This window comes from Coenobita brevimanus, chromosome 107 (genome assembly GCF_032717465.1).
Source record: "Coenobita brevimanus isolate Jiangsu-jjx chromosome 107, ASM3271746v2, whole genome shotgun sequence".
Lineage (NCBI taxonomy): Eukaryota > Metazoa > Arthropoda > Malacostraca > Decapoda > Coenobitidae > Coenobita > Coenobita brevimanus.
The window spans coordinates 23,568,063-23,585,629 of record NC_137060.1 but is presented as its reverse complement, the minus strand read 5'-3'; the positions used below and the strand labels follow the sequence as shown (position 1 = coordinate 23,585,629).

The 17,567-nt window shown below is 40.2% G+C and overlaps 1 protein-coding gene across 1 annotated transcript in view; it reads right to left on the bottom strand.

Moving 5' to 3' along the window:
• LOC145416730 (inter-alpha-trypsin inhibitor heavy chain H2-like) overlaps positions 1-16,807 on the bottom strand; it is a 283,775-nt gene extending 266,968 nt beyond the window's left edge. Inside the window, exon 1 of the mRNA XM_080285658.1 lies at positions 16,724-16,807. Within this exon, the coding sequence (XP_080141784.1) occupies positions 16,724-16,807 (84 nt within the window). The remainder of the gene's footprint in view (positions 1-16,723) is intronic.
• Between the last annotated feature and the right edge of the window lie 760 nt (positions 16,808-17,567).

The window sequence follows — 17,567 nt, the reverse complement described above, 5'->3', positions numbered from 1 at the left end:
GCTAAAACAGGAGCTCTTGCTAAAAATCATTTCCAACTAATTACCGAGTGCAATGGAAGGAAGGTCATCTAATCACCGTGACATTAGCTATAATCTGAGTGTGCATTTAACAATATCCACGCAGGTGTTACTCTGATATTGTATTCACGCTAACACCAGGGAATTTTGTTCAGCTCAAAGAAATCCCATCCACCAAATACTTCTAAAATGGAAGTGAATAACAAATCTAGCGCCAGACAGTGGAGTCCAGATGGCAAAATACTTATAAAAACTACCCTGAGTAAGCCTTTCTCCCTTTCCCTTTTCACCCCCCCCTTTTCCCTTTCCTCCTTTCTTAAACATGTACAGATGTATACTACCCATTACGCACACATGTATACAACCCACCTACGCACACACATTTAGTCCCACTCCTTTAGCACGTGTCTACCTTATCCAAACACCATTATAATCTCTACTAACCCCTTCAATAGCAATGTCCAGTAAATTTTCCTTCTTAATACCAGACGATTTTATAACTTATGACGGCCTCCCTCGTACTGAAGGAGTTTAGATAATTATTCTAATATTTCTTGGTGGGATTAAAAAAAGAATGAAATATTAACTCTGCTCAAACGAAAGAAAAAGAAGATATGAATTTCTCTTATAACAAGTCGTGAATATAGATAGACATTGAAGACATATGGACAGAGACGAAAGACAGAAAAATAAATAAAGAGATGTACGGAGTTGAGGATCCGTCAAATTACGTATTTGTCTGCATACCTTTATATCACTGGTAGGGATCGATGGGGGATGAACACAGCTAGCACATGAGAGGACAAACTACCAGCATCCACCCACATTAAATATCTCCCACCATTCAGTTCGAAGCCACGACAAAGGAAAATGGAATGCTAACATGATAACCACCAGGCCATCGCAGCTCCATGTGTTGTTTCATATGTATGTCAAAGCCTCATGTGTATGTATTTATGTAAGTGTGTACGTAAAACCGACTTGTTATATTATACAGCTATGTGTGTATTCGTGCTAACCTTGAACCCTACGTATGTTCAGCACACACGCACGCACACACACAGTTACACGCACACACACACACTACATCTCCCAGTAACTCTTGTGTCTACACCTCTGATTGGAGACCTTTAACTCATCTCTCTCTCTCTCTCTCTCTCTAAGTTTATACCCCCAGGATAAACACACCTTAGTCACACAAGCAATCTCTCCCTTTCACACACACACACACACACACACACACACACACACACACACACACACACAAGTTCACTTCCACAAGCCACTGTAAATTGGATGCAACGAGAGAGAGAGAGAGAGAGAGAGAGAGAGAGAGAGAATGATTGAGGAGGCCGGTAAATATTAGAAGTGTGTGAGAGGGAGGGAGGGAGGAAGGAGGGAGGCTGAGAGACAGGCCAGGAATATCAGAAGTTACATAGACAGACCACACAGACCTAACGACCACTGTGAGGTCTGGTCTTAATTGTAAAGTAAACAGTATAAGGTTTCTGCCAATGAGAGAGAGAGAGAGAGAGAGAGAGAGAGAGAGAGAGAGAGAGAGAGAGTTATGGATGTATGTATATATATGGGAGTTCATGTAAACATATATGTGCGTGGCAGAAATGGGACTCATACGTACATACATACATACTTATAGATCTACCTTCACTATCTTACGCCATACCCACCTACAGGAACTCGTCCCTACTCATTAACGATCACCCGTCCCACATATAATCCACTACCTTGGCCCTCCACCTCATTCTTGTTCTACCTCTTCCAATCACTCTAGTCTCATCCTTTTTTTGTCACTCTTCTTCCAATCACTACTCATCCACTCACTCTTCTAATCAATCTCTCTCTCTCTCTCTCTCTCTCTCTCTCTCCTAGTCAACCTCTGTTACATAAATGACGAAAAAATACATAATATAAACCCATTACTGCAGAGCAAACAAAAATACAAAGTTTTCACAAAATTAGCTTTTTCAAGAGTACACATAAGCTTCACCTATATTTATATACACAAAAAAATTAAGAAAACATATACATATATCGAAAAACAAAAACGAAACTGAATATCCCTTTAATCATAATCATTAAAATTAACTACATAAACCCCAGTATAAAAGATGACAGTGTTATTTCATTCTTGCTCCAACCAGACGATTTTATTCAATTGAGGAGCAACGTAGTAATTAGGAATGGGCTAATGATAGCCAAATATGCCTCTCCAATTCGAATGCTCTAAATTTGTATAAAATCTTCTGAATTTAGTAGGAATAAAATGAGAAACCATTACCGAAACGCGTCATCATAAAGGCGGGGCTGACAGAGATGCACTGAACTCACCTTTAATACGGCGAATAAGACGTCACCGCTTCTCTCGGTCCTCCTCTTGATATCTTCCCATGCGAGTTAAACTTCTTTGCCGTCACCGAACTGTCAAAAAGACATCGATATCAGCGAAGAATTGGCGCGCAAAATTCAAACACCCACCCTTACTCGCGTCATCCTGCGCAATGCCGCGACACCTTCCCGCCAAGCTTCAAAACCAATGTTACCAGATCCATCTCAACATTACACTTACTTTACCACTATTAGGATACTAAAAATAAAGTTCCAGATAATACAAACAATTCCTAAAACTTAAGATAAAAATAACTGGGGTAAAACCTAGACTTATTCCTATTACATGACAGAAAACATGTGTCATACTAACCATCCCCATCAAATCATCTGATATGGGAACACTTTCTGTTCTCCGTTAAAACTATCTCTATATACATTTTCATTAATTCTACGCCACCAAATCATCCTTATAATATATGTCAAGCTTAAAAATTGTCCTCAGAATGCCAAGTTCCTCCGAAACATAAAGGGAAAAGATTTATTCCTATCGGGAGTAGGGGTGCACATTTGGGCGGGAAACCTGTGACACTGCACTTCAAATCACATTTACTGTTGTATTTTGCATTTTCATTGGATAAGGGGTAGCTTAACTTGTACCTTGTAGTACTTTCTTGCCTCTGAGTAACGAAGTTAATAATCTAGCCCTCTAATTATCGAGTAAATACGATAAAATATGGACTGTGACAGGAAATCAACCGTCTAGCAGCGTCTGGCAACTTTCTTATCTATGGGGCGCGGCTTTGGGCGGGAAACTGGTGACACTTTATTTTACCTCATTTACCACTACAGTCTGCTTTTCATCGGTTGAGATACATTAACTTATAACTGATAATTCTTTGTTGCATCTAAGTAACAGGCTAATAATCTAGCCTGGTAATTATGGGCAAAAAGCATAAAATAGGGAAAGGGGTTAAATGTGATCGTCACTGCTAAGGTAACATGAGAACGTCCATATACAAAAAATGGTCATGACAGAAAACTAAAGCGAACTACGATGATGATTTTAAGAAGTAGGCTAAGTGAAGTATTGTGGTGGGTAGGCAACTACCCTCTTTACTATGGGGTACGCCTTCAAGTGGTTGCACCGATATCATAAAGCATTTCCCCTGCCCACTTAGACGTCTCAGCTCTCTCCCTATTCCCCGAAAGGACGATGGTGGACAGCTGGTGGAGAGTTGGGAGGAACTTCAGCCTACAGTCCACCGGGTCCAAGTCCAGATGAACTAGGAGTTGCAGTTACTACTACACTGCATTATTTTGCTCTACCGGCATACGATTCCATTCATCTTAGGAGCGACGTGAAGGAGCTATTTAACAGATCAATAACCCGTTCAGTACCGTGTTACCCCTTTCATTACCTTATTAGAAGTCAATTATCAGGTTAGTAAAATCATCTGGAAGTATAAAGAAAAGTGTCAACCTTACTGCCGGAATTACTGAACTGCTATTAGGAAACTGAATTTTGCAGTTTTCTGTCATTAGATCTGGCAGTAATTACCAGCTTCATCATCACCACTCATCATCATCACTGGCAAACACTCGTAATTGCGCGTGGGTACAATTAGACGCTGTTAATAAGTGATAGGTGTTATTAGTGCTGGAGGAGGAGGAGGAGGAGGAAGGAAAGGAGGGAGAAGGATGTAAAGGGATGAAGGACGGAAGCAAAGGAAGAAAGGGAGGAAAAAAGAAAGAAGGAAGGAACGAAAGTTGCAATAAAATAACAACAGCAATAATAAACTTCCAATGCCTCTAGGGGATTCAAACCTCTGCATAAAACATGAACTTCACCACTGCCTTCCTTAAACCACTGAATAACAATACATCCTGGAGTAACGGGTACTTATATCTGATTCTACTCACTCGGTGTACTGCTGCTTCTAGGTGTCTCTACACTGAGTGACCCAAATGGTTTCTCGTATCCCAGGAAAACATCTTACACTGGGTAGTAACTATGTACAATAACCAAAAGATGCCTGGTGGTCTAGTGGGTTAAGGCATTCAAGGGTTTATATTCGTGGGATGGTTGCAATTCAGTGCTACTGTACTACTGCATAATGCTTCTCAGGGACAAACAAGGCCGGTCACTCTCGCTTTAAATGTCAGGCCTGGGCAACCACGTCCCAAATGATTTCATTCCCGATGAGGCAGAAAAGGATTGGATGATGGATGAACTGACCTCCACAATATATTATTTAGCAAAGGGAAGACTTGACTGGTGGGGTTTGATACAGCCTTCATTAACCCCCTGAACAAGAAAGAGATTTAACATAATGAAAATAACCGCCTAGATGTTGCAAAAATAAAGCACAATATACCTCATACTACATAATAGGATAATAATAATAACTAGTATTTGGCCTCAAGCTGCTGGCTCATATTTTCTCATTCTCCCACTTTCTTGAATCTGTTTTATCGTAGGGTCTGTTATTCTCATCTCTCTCTCTCTCTCTCTCTCTTTTTCCGGAGTGTCGTGGGAGAGCTTTCTGCTATCCTTGTCTTACTCCAGGGTGATTATTTGGTATTATGGCTGGATCATCTCTCTTAGAATTTAAGGTCTGTATATCTGAGTAACTAAATTTACTTCACTCTCCCAGTTTCTCTCTCTCTCACTTGTCCTCCCCTGACCTCTCTTACTCTATCTTTCTCTCTTTTCTGTTCCTCCTTTCTTCCTCCCCTTCTCCTCTTTATCTGTCCCACTCTTCCTTCCTTTCCTTCCCACTTCCCTCCTCTCTCTCTTCTTTTACCCCTCTTTCTCACTATTACACTCTTTTCTCCATCGCTCGTCCTTCTTCTCGTTCTCCTACTAATCCTTTCACATTCATATGCTTCCCTCCTCTCTCTTTCTCTCTCTCTCCTTTTGTCTTTCTTTCCCACTTGGTGTCCTCCTCCCTCTCTTTGTTCCTCTCTTCCTCCCTCTCCCTCTCTTTCTCTTGCACTAAAGAGAATATAAATCTTCCTCAGGGGTGACTTCATAGCTGTCATTTATCACCTCTCTCTCTCTCTCTCCAAAGTAGGTACTGGAGGCAAGAACGAGGTGCTTAGTCATGTAAGTAAACCATTAGGTAATGAAGGTAAGTAGGAGGGGTAAGCACTGCATTAACACAGGTAGGCACATAGATAGGTAGGACCACCACCATCATCATTAATGTTCACAATCAAATCAATAGCTATAATTTATGATTATCATTTATTATTACTACTACTAATCATCATCCTGACCTCTTTTCCCACCAAAGGATGTGGTGAGGTACTAGTATTATTATTACTGTTACTGTATTCCTATTATCATTATTTTCTATCATCCCCATCAAACAACAAAACTACACCAACAAACACGACCCCTTCCCCAAAAATTAAATAAAAAAGAAAGAAAATAAAAGAATTACATCCAAGCAGTCAAACACTTTCACCTGCTTAGTGGATAATTTAAGCTTGAGTTTTGGCCATAAAAATATACTGTACTGTTGTGATAATTCAGATTGGCTGATTTAATGAGTGCTTGCCTAACAGAGGTATGTAGGTAGGCAGAGAAGTAGGTGGGCAGGTAGGTATAGGGAAGCTGACTGGTGGGTTGGTGGTTGGGAAGTACATACATGGTAGGTAGGTACGTAGGTAGGTAGGCAGGCAGGAAGGTAGGTAAGAACGTAAGACCGGGGTACGATGAAAGGTAGGTATGTATGTATGTAAACATATGTGTGTATGTATATAAGTATGCATATGTATGTATGCAGATCAGCAGGTACCACGACACAGGGAGGGGGAAGATATACTGCACACAAAGAGGACAAAGAAATCAGATACATGGATAAAGACAGACAGAGAGACATCCACACAGAGAAACAAACACAAACAACCAATGACAACAGCCCCATAAATAAATAAATCAGCCATCACAAATTTAGGTCGAGTAAACAGCGACATTAAATTAGTTTATTGTTATTTACACACTTAACCCCTTCAGTCCAAGCATGTATTTTTAGTTATATTATTGCTGTCAGACGATTTTATGCAGCTTGACAGAGAGAGAGAGAGAGAGAGAGAAACGTAGAGCGCATTCTTTGATCGCCTACCTGCATTGCTGTGGCTTACCTTTAAAACACTGTTGAGGCTTTGGGTGGGCAGGGTGGGGGTGAAGGCAGCCCAGGAGGAATAGAAAACAGCAGACCAGGCAAACAGGAGAGAGTAGGATAGCCCAGGAAGATGATGGCACCCTGTGAAGATGGACATTATAAGTAGGGGGCACTGACGATGTAAAACTATAAAGTAAAGGCTCATGCAATAGAAAACATGAACAAGAAAATGCAGAATATATTAAGTAAAAACATATTTATGCCTAACAATGCAAAACAGGTTAAGGGAGATAACCAATATGGACTTAAGATCTGAGGAAAGCCGCCCATGCATTCCGGACAAAGTATTAAGCAAATATTCAAGAACAATCACAAGAAAAATTATGTTACTAAATAAAAAACAAAAATACAAACAGAGCAACAACACTCAAAAAACAACACAACAACTCTGATGGTATCTGCAGCTTAAAGTAACAGAGTAAAATAGAATTAATAACAGGAATTAAGAATAAATAGAGAAAAGGAGAAAAGAGAAAGGGATATCAGGGAAGGAACGAAGAAAAACTAAAGAATAGTATGAAGCAAGTAAGGAATTAAGGCAGAATGGAAGGGGAAATGAATTATTACGAGGGGAAAAGAAAAGAAGAAAGAAGGAGGAATGACCAAAAACATGGGAGGAGGAGAGAAAAAAAATACGGTGAAGATGGAGAGATGATACTGGAAGGAAGGATGGAAAAACAAGAAGAAACAAAAAGGAGAAAAGAAAAGAGGGAAGGAAGGAGGGAAGTGAAAGAGAGCATGAAAGGAAGAAAGGAGAGAAAGAATGAAGGGAAACAGGAACATAGCGTTATGGAACACACTGAGGTGGTTTGGCCATGTGGAGAGGATGGAGGGTGAAAGACTGACGAAGAGAGTGTATGTGAGTGAGGTGGAGGGGGAAAGAGGGAGGGGGAGGCCGAGGATGAGATGGAGGGATGGGGTGGAGAGGTATATGAGAGAGGGGGGTGTGAGCTGGGAGCAGGGGAGTGAAATGGCGGGGGACAGGGCGACTTGGAGGCGATTTGTTTGTGGCCACCCCAAACGGGATTGAGGCGTCTGGCAATAGATAGATAGATGGATAGCTATCACAATATAAAAGAAAATGGAGGAAAAAAAAAAAAAGAATGCAAGAACAAACAAGACAAAGATGGAGAGAGAGAGACCAACCACCTCTCCAATTCCCATTCATAACTGACCTAGTTAATTAAGGGTAGGATTTACCTGTTGATACATCAATACTCTCTCTCTCTCTCTCTCTCTCTCTCACACAGACACACACACCCACACAGTGTTTTTCTTCCTCTTTCTGTTGTGTGTGTGTGTATCAGTATATTTGTCAATCTTTCTGTATCAATAAATACATACACAGGTAATTATTCTTATATATATCTCACATTCACACACTCTCACTAAACCCACACATACACACAAACATATATATGTATACATGCATGCATGTATATGTACATATATACATACACAAACACATATACACACAAATGCACACTAAAGCCTGCAATGCACACAAACAAACATCAGCAAGAGGTATATAAACACACCTAATTGAATGAGGAAGGAGAGAGAGAGAGAGAGAGAGAGAGAGAGAGAGAGAGAGAGAGAGAGAGAGAGAGAGACTTTCCTGAATGCAAGCCAAACTGCAATCATCTGTATTTCACACACACACACACACACACACACAATACATGCACACATAAGCAGTAACCATACACATTTTCTTACACACAAACACACACACACATACTTGCAACTAAAAGTACCCAGAAACACTCACTCCAAGTTACTTAAGTACTGACTACTGACACTGTAATTGAGATCAGGAGGGGGGGGGGAAGGGGAAGGGAGGGATAAGGAAGAGGAGAATGGAAGGAGGAGGAAGACAAGGGTGGAGAGGATGATGAGAGTTGAAGGGAAGGGGAAGAGGGGTAGGGGAAGGGGAATGGACAGGAGGAGGAGGAGGAAGAGGAGGAGGAGGAAGAGGAGGAGGAAGAGGAGGAGGAGGAGGAGAAGGAGGAGGAGGAAGGTAATGAAGTGTGGGGGGCCAAGTCATCTACTCAGAGAATCATGAAAAATACTGAAAAATGCAAAATTCATTTGCTCTCCCCTCCCTCTCTCATTTTTTTGTTTCTTTCTTACATGAACGTTTCTTCCCTTTGTTTTGTTTTTGCATTCTCCCTCTTTCTCTCACTTACTTTTTCTTACATTCTCTTGTCTTATCTGCATTGCTTCTCCTTCCTCTCCTCTCCATTTGCCCTCCATTTCCAATTCTCTCTTTCCTTCCTTCTCTCCTGCATTCCCCCATTCCTTCTTTGCATTTTCTCTCCACCCTTCTGTCCTCCCTCTTCATCTTCATGTCCTCTGTTTCTGCTTTTTCTTTCTTCCTTCCTTCTCTCTGCTCCTTCCACTTCTTCACTCTCTCATTTCCTTCTTGTTTGTATTTTCTCTCCCTTCTTTTTTCAATTCTTTCCTCCTCCCTACAGTCTCCCCTTCTCTTATTCTTCTACACTCCAAAGTTCTCTCCATCCTCTCCTACATTTCCTCCTTCTCTCCCTCCATCATCTCCTTCCCTCCTTCTTACCATCCTGTCCTACATTCCCTCCTTCCCTGCATCTCCCACCCCCCTACCGGGTGTTAAAATAGGGGGGTGGTCAGGCTCTTCTCAAGATTACCCTGGGGAGAGAATGAAGGAGGGAGGGAGAGAGAGAGAAAGGGTAGGAGGTGGGATGGATGGAAGGTAGGAGGGAAGGGCGGGGAAAAGGTAAAAGGGGAGGAGGAAGAAAAGAAGGAATGAAGGAAGAAAGGAACAAGCACGGAGTCCATTAAACATGAATATGTTAGAAGAAAAGAGAGAGGGAAGGAGGGACTGAAGGAACATAGAAGAAGATCGGAAAGAAGGGAGAACAGAAGGAGGGAAGGGTGGAGGGATGGTAGGAGGGAAGTAGGGAACAGGATTAAAGGAGGAGGAAAAGAGGCATAAAAGGAGCGAAGGAAAGACAGTTGGGGGGAGACACTGATGGAAGGACGGAAGGAGGGGTGTAGAGAAGAAGGAAAGGAAAAAGTGATGGAGAAATAATTATAACCTGAAAAACATTGGGAGGAATATGAAAATGTGAAAAAAGGAAGGAAAGAATAAATAGCATAAGAAAACTAAAAAACATCTAAACAGGCTTGAGAATGTAAAGGACAATGTCAGAGAATAATGCATAAAGAAAAAAAAATGACAGGAGAAAAAATATGGAAAAAGTGTAAAGAAACAGAAAGAAAAATAAAACTGAAAAAATACATGGGGTCTTAAAAAGACAAAATGTGGAAAACTAATTAAACAAGAAAATGCAGAATGGGGAATAAAAAAAAAGGACAAACTGATAAAAAAGGAAAATGTACAAACAAAGACAGAGAACACATGAAATAAGAGAGGGGTGAAAGAATAAACAATGTTACACTCCATTACCATCCACTCACCCTAACAGCAGGAGGAGAGGAGGGAGGAGGGAGGGAGGGAAGGAGGAAAAGAGAAAAAGAAAGCATACACGAAGGAACAAGGAGATACGATGGGAGGCAGGAAGGGTGAGAGGAAAAGAGGAAGTTAAACATGGAAGAAAGGATGGCAAATGGAAGGAAGGGAAAGGTGAAGAAAAGGAAAGGTGGGAGAGGATACAAAGGAAGGAGGAGAGAGAGAGAGAGAGAGAGGAGGAGAGAAGAATTATGGAAACAAGGGAAAAAAAAGGGGGAAATGGAGAGAGAATTAAAATGGGAGGGAGGAGAGAAAGATGTAAAGGAATGAAAAAAGAGATGGAACATAAGAGGAATGGAGAAAACAGACAAAAAGAAGGAAATGGGAAACAAGGAAGGAAGGAAGGTAGATGTACACAGGGAGGATGGAAAGAAAAGATGAAAGGTAACAAGGATGATAATAAGAGATACACATACAGGAAGGAGGGAAAGCAGGGACAGAAATGAATGCCAAGAAAGAAAACACACACACAGGTCAAGTTCACACACATACACACACACACAAACCACTCCCACTAAAAGCCTAAACAAAAAACACATAATCTATTAACTTACTAAGCGCCCTATTTATTTTTATGACCCCATTCAGCACTTTAAAAATAATTATATAAAGTGCTGAGTATACTATGTTGAAGAGTATGGGTTGAAGCCCTTCTCAAATGTCCTATTACTACCATAACCATTGTACACATACTTCTACTACTACAATAACAATAACTACTACTGCTACTAATTATCATCACCCTTCTTTACCTTCCATTTTCTGCCTCACCCCAACTCAAGTACTCTCCTTTCCTACCCCTCCCCTCCCTCCCTTCATCCCTTCTTATTGCTACCCCCCCCTCCTTCCTTTCCTTCTCTTCTCCAGCTTTCCTCCTCCCTCCGCTACATTTCTGCTCCATTCCCTCTCCTAAATTTCCTTCATCCTTCCCTCCTTACTCCCCTCTCTTGCCCCTTACCTATTCTCCCTCTCTTCCTCCCTCCTCATCTCCATTCCTCCCTCTTTTCTTTCCCTCTTTCCCATTCTAAAAATTTCTCTGCTATCCTCCTCCTTCTCCTCCCTCCCTCCATTTTTTCTTCCTCCCTTCCCTTCTCCTACCTCTTACTCTCCTCATTTTTCTCTCTCCCTCCCTCTCAGCTCTCCTCCTGTTCAAAAATTACTCCCTTTTAGAGCTCCCTTCCACTTCAATCAGTCCTCCTTTCTCCCTGCTCTCTCTCTCTCCACAAACAAGGTCTTTCGTTGTGTATTAGTTGATTTTATTTACTCAGTTTAAGAAATTCTCGGAACAGGTGAAGGGAGGGGAGGAGAAGTCAACGTTAGGAAAAAATAGAGAGAGAGAGAGAGAGAGAGAGAGAGAGCAGTACCCTCAGAAAATAATGGGCAGTCCATATATAGCACTCCACTAGAAACTCCCATTGCAGTACCTTATATGTTGCAAAGAAGGCTCAGTCTGCTGGTCTGGGTACATGTGTGTCAGTGAGAGTAAGAAACTGGTATACAATGCAGGGCAGCTGATGATATCATGTGGCAGTGGGAGTGAAAAATGAGTTAATGATGAGGGTGGCCACTGATGACACTCAACGGCCGTCCCCTGCCTGTCGGAGTGAAAGAACAAGAGGAGTGTTATATATACACCACCCTGCATATATGACTTGGACCTAGAGTATAATGGCTAAACTCAAATATACTTGCCGACTCATCACATCTCAACGCATTCCATTACAATTTTTCCAAGAACACTCCTGAGTTTCCCAGAACAGTGTAGGTAGGACTCACGCTCTCTCTCTTTGTAAAGTTAAATGCACCAGAACTACTGCAATATCAAGCCACCTATGATACTCATTCAGCCAGCAAATTTTAAATACACAGAATCATCGCTTGGTAGGGGGCTTAATGAAAGTAATAATAATAATGATGATGATAAAGATACCAGTAATAATAATAATAATAATGATGATGATGATAATGATGCCAGTAATAATAATAATAATAATAATAATAAGGTGTTCTAATGAGATTCAGTCTATATGTTCAACAATATAGACTGCCTACAACCCATCACAAATTAAATCAAAATGGACCTATCCTATTTATTTATTATTACCTTTGGACAATTTTACCTTAGCCACAATAATCCCTCCTACAAAACTCTCTTAGATTTCCTGGAATGGGGAATTGAGTCCTTTTCACTGGAGTCCTTTTTACTGGGTGGGATGGGGGGGGGGGTTGGTGGAGTGGGAGAGGGAGGTGGGAGAGGGTTTACAATTATTTTCTTTCTTTTTGATATTGGGTCTTTGGTGTGTGTGTGTGTGTGTGTGTGTGTGTGTGTGTGTGTGTGTGTGTGTGTGTGTGTGTGTGTGTGTGTGTGTGCAATTATTTTCTTCCCTTTGATATTTGGGCTTTCATGTGTGTGTGTGTGTGTGTGTGTGTGTGTGTGTGTGTGTGTGTGTGTGTGTGTGTGTGTGTGAGAGAGAGAGAGAGAGAGAGAGAGAGGGGAAGGGAGTTGAGTTCAAAAGGAGAGAATTGCTAATCATATTTTTCTGTATATCTGAGGGTTAATTATGGTTTATATGGGAAGTGTTAGTGACCATTTTATTTAATATAGTTCTCTTTGTCACTGCTATCACTTTCTCTCTCTCTCTCTCTCCCAACAAAGCCAGTATTCATTTCAATAACCATAAAAAAACTTACAGATATTAATACCAATATTCCAAAGACCTTTACTGCATATTCATAGCCATTATCATGCTGAGAGAGAGAGAGAGAGAGAGAGAGAGAGAGAGAGAGCTAATAACATACCTATCCATCTAACAACATTGCTACCTACCTACTCATCTCTCAACATTCCTACCTACCTACCTATCACTAACATACCTATCCATCTGTCAACATTCCTACCTACCTACCCACCTCTCAACATTCCTACCTATCTACCTACCAACCTACTAACACACTCGATCAACACACAATATGCTGAAATAGACCTGCCAACTAGAATGCTATGTAACAGCATTCGTTCATCACTGTCAAACATTCACTGACATCGTTCATCAAAGTAACATGAGACTGGGAGCAGAGGGGCTTGCAAAGGTTAGAGAGGCAGTGGGAAACTTTATAGAAGGAAAGGTAGGGATAGAGGCAGAGATAGAGATGGAAGAGACAGAGAAGAACAGATAAAAGAGAGAGAGGGAGAGATAGACACAAATAAGCCTACAAAGAAAGAAGATAGAAAGGTTACACAGGTAGAGGAAAAATAATGCGAGGAGAGGAAAGGATGGAGGTAGTGAGAGATGGAAGTGGGAGGAAGATGCAGGCAAGAAATGAAGACTGACAGATAAAGAGAGGGATACAGAAGAGAGAAAGAAAGACAGAAACAGATAGACGAGAGATGAGAACAGAGATACGAGAAAGGGGGATACGGTAGATAAACAACAGAAAGGTTTGAAACGGTTAAAATGAGAGAGAGAGAGAGAGAGAGAGAGAGAGAGAGAGAGAGAGAGAGAAGGACATACATGAGGAAGGAGGCAGAGACTGACGGATGACAAAAAGGTTAATGGGAGACAGAAATTATGAAATGGCATATGGATGGAGGAAGAGGAGAGAGGGATGAAGACAGGGACAGGAAAATGACAAGATACAGACAGAATATAGAAAGGTTACAGGCATAGCTAAATATAGCCAGGGTCAAAATAATGGGATGGGAAAGAGGGAGACATAGACAGACAACAGAAACGTTACAGGTACAGGTAAACAGGCAGGAGTAAAAATAATGGTATGGGGGGTCAGAGAAAACTGTGCACTAACATACCACAATCCAAATCCAGGAAGCCGAAGGTTCTCGTATCACGTAATGCTACCAGGAATGCTGAGTTGTCTGCTATGGCTTAAATAACTTGGCCTATAGTAGCCTTGTTTGGGGTTCTCCAGGACCTGGAAGGGTTAATATAGAATAGCTGGCTGTTACCTTTCATTTCTATGCATTCCTCTTTTATTCCTGTTAAAGCTCAATCATAAATTCATCAGAGAAATACATTAGAGGGTTAACAGCAATATAAAATTTGTGTATTATAGTAATTAGTAAAATAAGGAACCACAGGAAGATTAATACAAAATACATATAGGAACTACATGAGGGTTTATGTATCAAAAATACATGTTAGTAAATTCAGCAAACTACTGCCTTTTATTGGATAAAAGATTCTGAAAGTACAAATAAAAACAGTCTTTTCTGGGAATGCTTAATAGACTAAAGAGAAAACACGACAATATGAAAAACTACATAAGAAAAATAACACCAGATTCAAGACGGTGATGAAGCTATTTCTTATTCTTTTTCCTACCGGGCGGTTTTATTCAGCAAAAGAGCGCTCCCTAGCAATGCATGGGTTTATGATGGCTACATTTAAACCCTTTGGCTTTTATTCTTGTCAGATAAGGAAACTCCCCAACACCTTTGTGATTTATTTTTGGATAAGACTGGTTAATACTGCAACCTATTGTATATTGTTTATGCAGAGTGTGGGGTAGGGTCAGGGGTAGGGTTGTGAGAGGCAGACCAAAAGAGACCTAGGATGAGGTCATAGAGTGTGACCTCAGGGATAAGGGACTAAACAGGGAGGCTGCCAGAAATCGAGCAGCATGGAGCACCGCCATTAGGAGACAAAGGCGAATGAGTGCAAGTATGCCGGGGCCTTTATACATGATACAATAGTCATACTGGAAGGATTTATGCAACAGAGAAGAGGACAGGAAGGTGTAATTAGCAATATAAATCACCTGGGAAAAGGTATTAGACAGCCTCCTTACTGATAAGAATATGGGCCTCCAGCTGAAAAAGTTTCTGCTGGGCCAAGTAAAACCTTCTGGAAATAACCAAGATAAGCCAAAGTGGACAAAGTCATATCAAAGGCTTTAATTTAAAACTAATTAATCCTTCCAATTCCACCATATTATTTTTTCCTGCTACCTTGAGAAGATTTCATTCAACTTAAGGAAGACCCCTCATACCAAAGCAGCTGATGGTAACTGTATGTAATCTCTCCAGTATATTTATTTACTATAAAAAAAAAAAAAAAAAAAAAAAAAAAAAAAAAGTAATCTGAATAAAACTGTCCAGTGGAAAAGAATAAAACGAAAACATCATCCAACTGAAGGGATAAATGACAAGGCAGTACAATTCATAATGCTACAGAATTATAATAATGTTGCAAGAAAGTATTTAATACTACACAAAGTGCATAATACTACAAGAAAATACAAATCATAATGCTACAAAATAAATGAACAATTAGTAACAAGTATCTACATTACACTTTCTTAATCAACAAAATATGAAGATCCAGTAAAGTGAAAGAAATAAAACAAAATACAAAAAACATAATTATCAACAAGTCTCTTTTTACCAGTGTGTGTGTGTGTGTGTGTGTGCGTGCCAGCGCATGGGTGGCACTTTTTGAAATGCTAAACAAAATTTATCACTGAAGGAAATGGACAGGAAGGAAGCTCTTTACAAATGAAATGATAAACTTGCTTTGGATGTGAAAAGTGCAGCTTGAACTTTCATATATGTAATGCTCTCAGGGTTATGGATTTTTATATATAGCACATTCTTGCTATTCTGGCTGCCTGGTGGTCAAATGGATTATGGCATTCCAACCGGCTCAGGGCAAATCCCCCCCCCTTTTACTCTGGAAGCCTTGTGGTCTAGTGGGTTAAAGCATTACAACTAGACATGGCATATAAGGGATTACATCTTAAGAGTGGTTGCTGTTTATTGCTCATTTTATACCACTCAGGAAGAAGCAACTGGTATTCTCACCTTAAATGCCTGTAATAAGTAACCTATCCCCACACCTCTATCCCCAAGTTTGCTTCAGCTTAAGAAAGACCTCTAATACTGAAATGGTTAGCCTGTGATACTAAGTTTTATTGTAGGGATGAATGATGATGCCAAGTTTGTTAATCTCCCATTGAAAAATATACTGTACAATAGATTTCTCATTTCCTACAGCTGTATATGGAATACTGTATACTGATGTACTAAACACGAGCATTAATACTGCAATTACTGAACAAGAATATTAAGCAATCATTTCAAAATTCACTGCCAAGCTTCAAATATACCTGTAATACATAATCTTATATAAACTAAGACTGCTGTATTCATCTGTCCATTCATCTATTGCCAGATGCCTTAATCCCACAAGGGGTGACCACAAAGAAATCACACTCATGTTGCCCTGTCACTGTGTTTATGATTATACAAATAGTCAAATATTGCACTTGAGACTTATGGATAGCTATGTTTTTTAGTAAATATCTATAGAACTAATTTAAACACTACAGTACAGAAGATTATCAAATACAATGCTTACAACTACAAAGCAAACAACAAGGGAACAAAAATGGAAGAATTAACAAAAGCTCAACTAACAAACATGAAAAAATTACAGTACTTATTCAGCATACACAACAACAATAACCTGACCTTTACATTAAAACATTATTTGGGAACAATTACTGTACTAAAAATAATAAGCTGACCTTAATACAATACCCAATGATCCTTATACTGTACGTCCTTTTATAAAATATACTAATATGGTTTTCACAGTTCCTAATAACTACTGTATCATGAACTTACTCCAGCATTTACCTGGAAATCTATGTTACTTAACTCCAAGGCTGCTCCCGCACCATATGTGTGCTGGCATGGCGGGTGTGGGTGGGAGTTCTTCATTACTATAGCCCAAACAAGTGACCTCACTGGACATAGGTACGTACAAGAACTTCTACTGGTTACAGAACTTCCACCCACACCAACAAGCATTCAATGTGGATGCAGCCTAATAGATGAAAGACTACCTAAAGCATCAGTGCAGTCAGTGAGGGTTTCTCTGTAAGTTTCTAAATATATTTATTAATTACCATTACAACCCAGAAAAAAATTTGAAACACTAGACTCTGCTTTGGCCTACTCCATAAAAACTATTCTACAATATCAAAAAAATACAGTACTGTAGTAAAATACAAAATTATTTTGATGTACTTGCTGCCACTGGACTCTTAGTAAAGATGGATACATTCAGGTGGTACTTGAGTATTTGAGAAAAAAAAAAAAAAATCATGGAGAAGAGATGGAGAAAAAGAGAGAGGAGCTGCATGGAGAACTGATGGCAGGGCAAAGCAGAAAAGAGGAAGAGTAGGACTGAGCAAAATATAAGAGACAAAGGAAGTGAAAACTAGGCTAGTGTGGGGTAAAGACAAGAAAATCTAAGCAAGGTAGGACACACAGAGGAAATTATAGGAGAGAAGAAACTAAAACATGAATGAAGGAGAGGATACGGTAAGGCAGGGCAAAGCAGGACAGAACACGGCAGGGAAGGGAAGGGCAAGGCAGCACAAGAAAGGGGAGGGCAAGGCATGACAAGGGAAAGAGTACAGAGAAGGGCAAGGGAAGGACAGAGCAGAGTAAAATATGGCACAAAAGAGCAAAAACA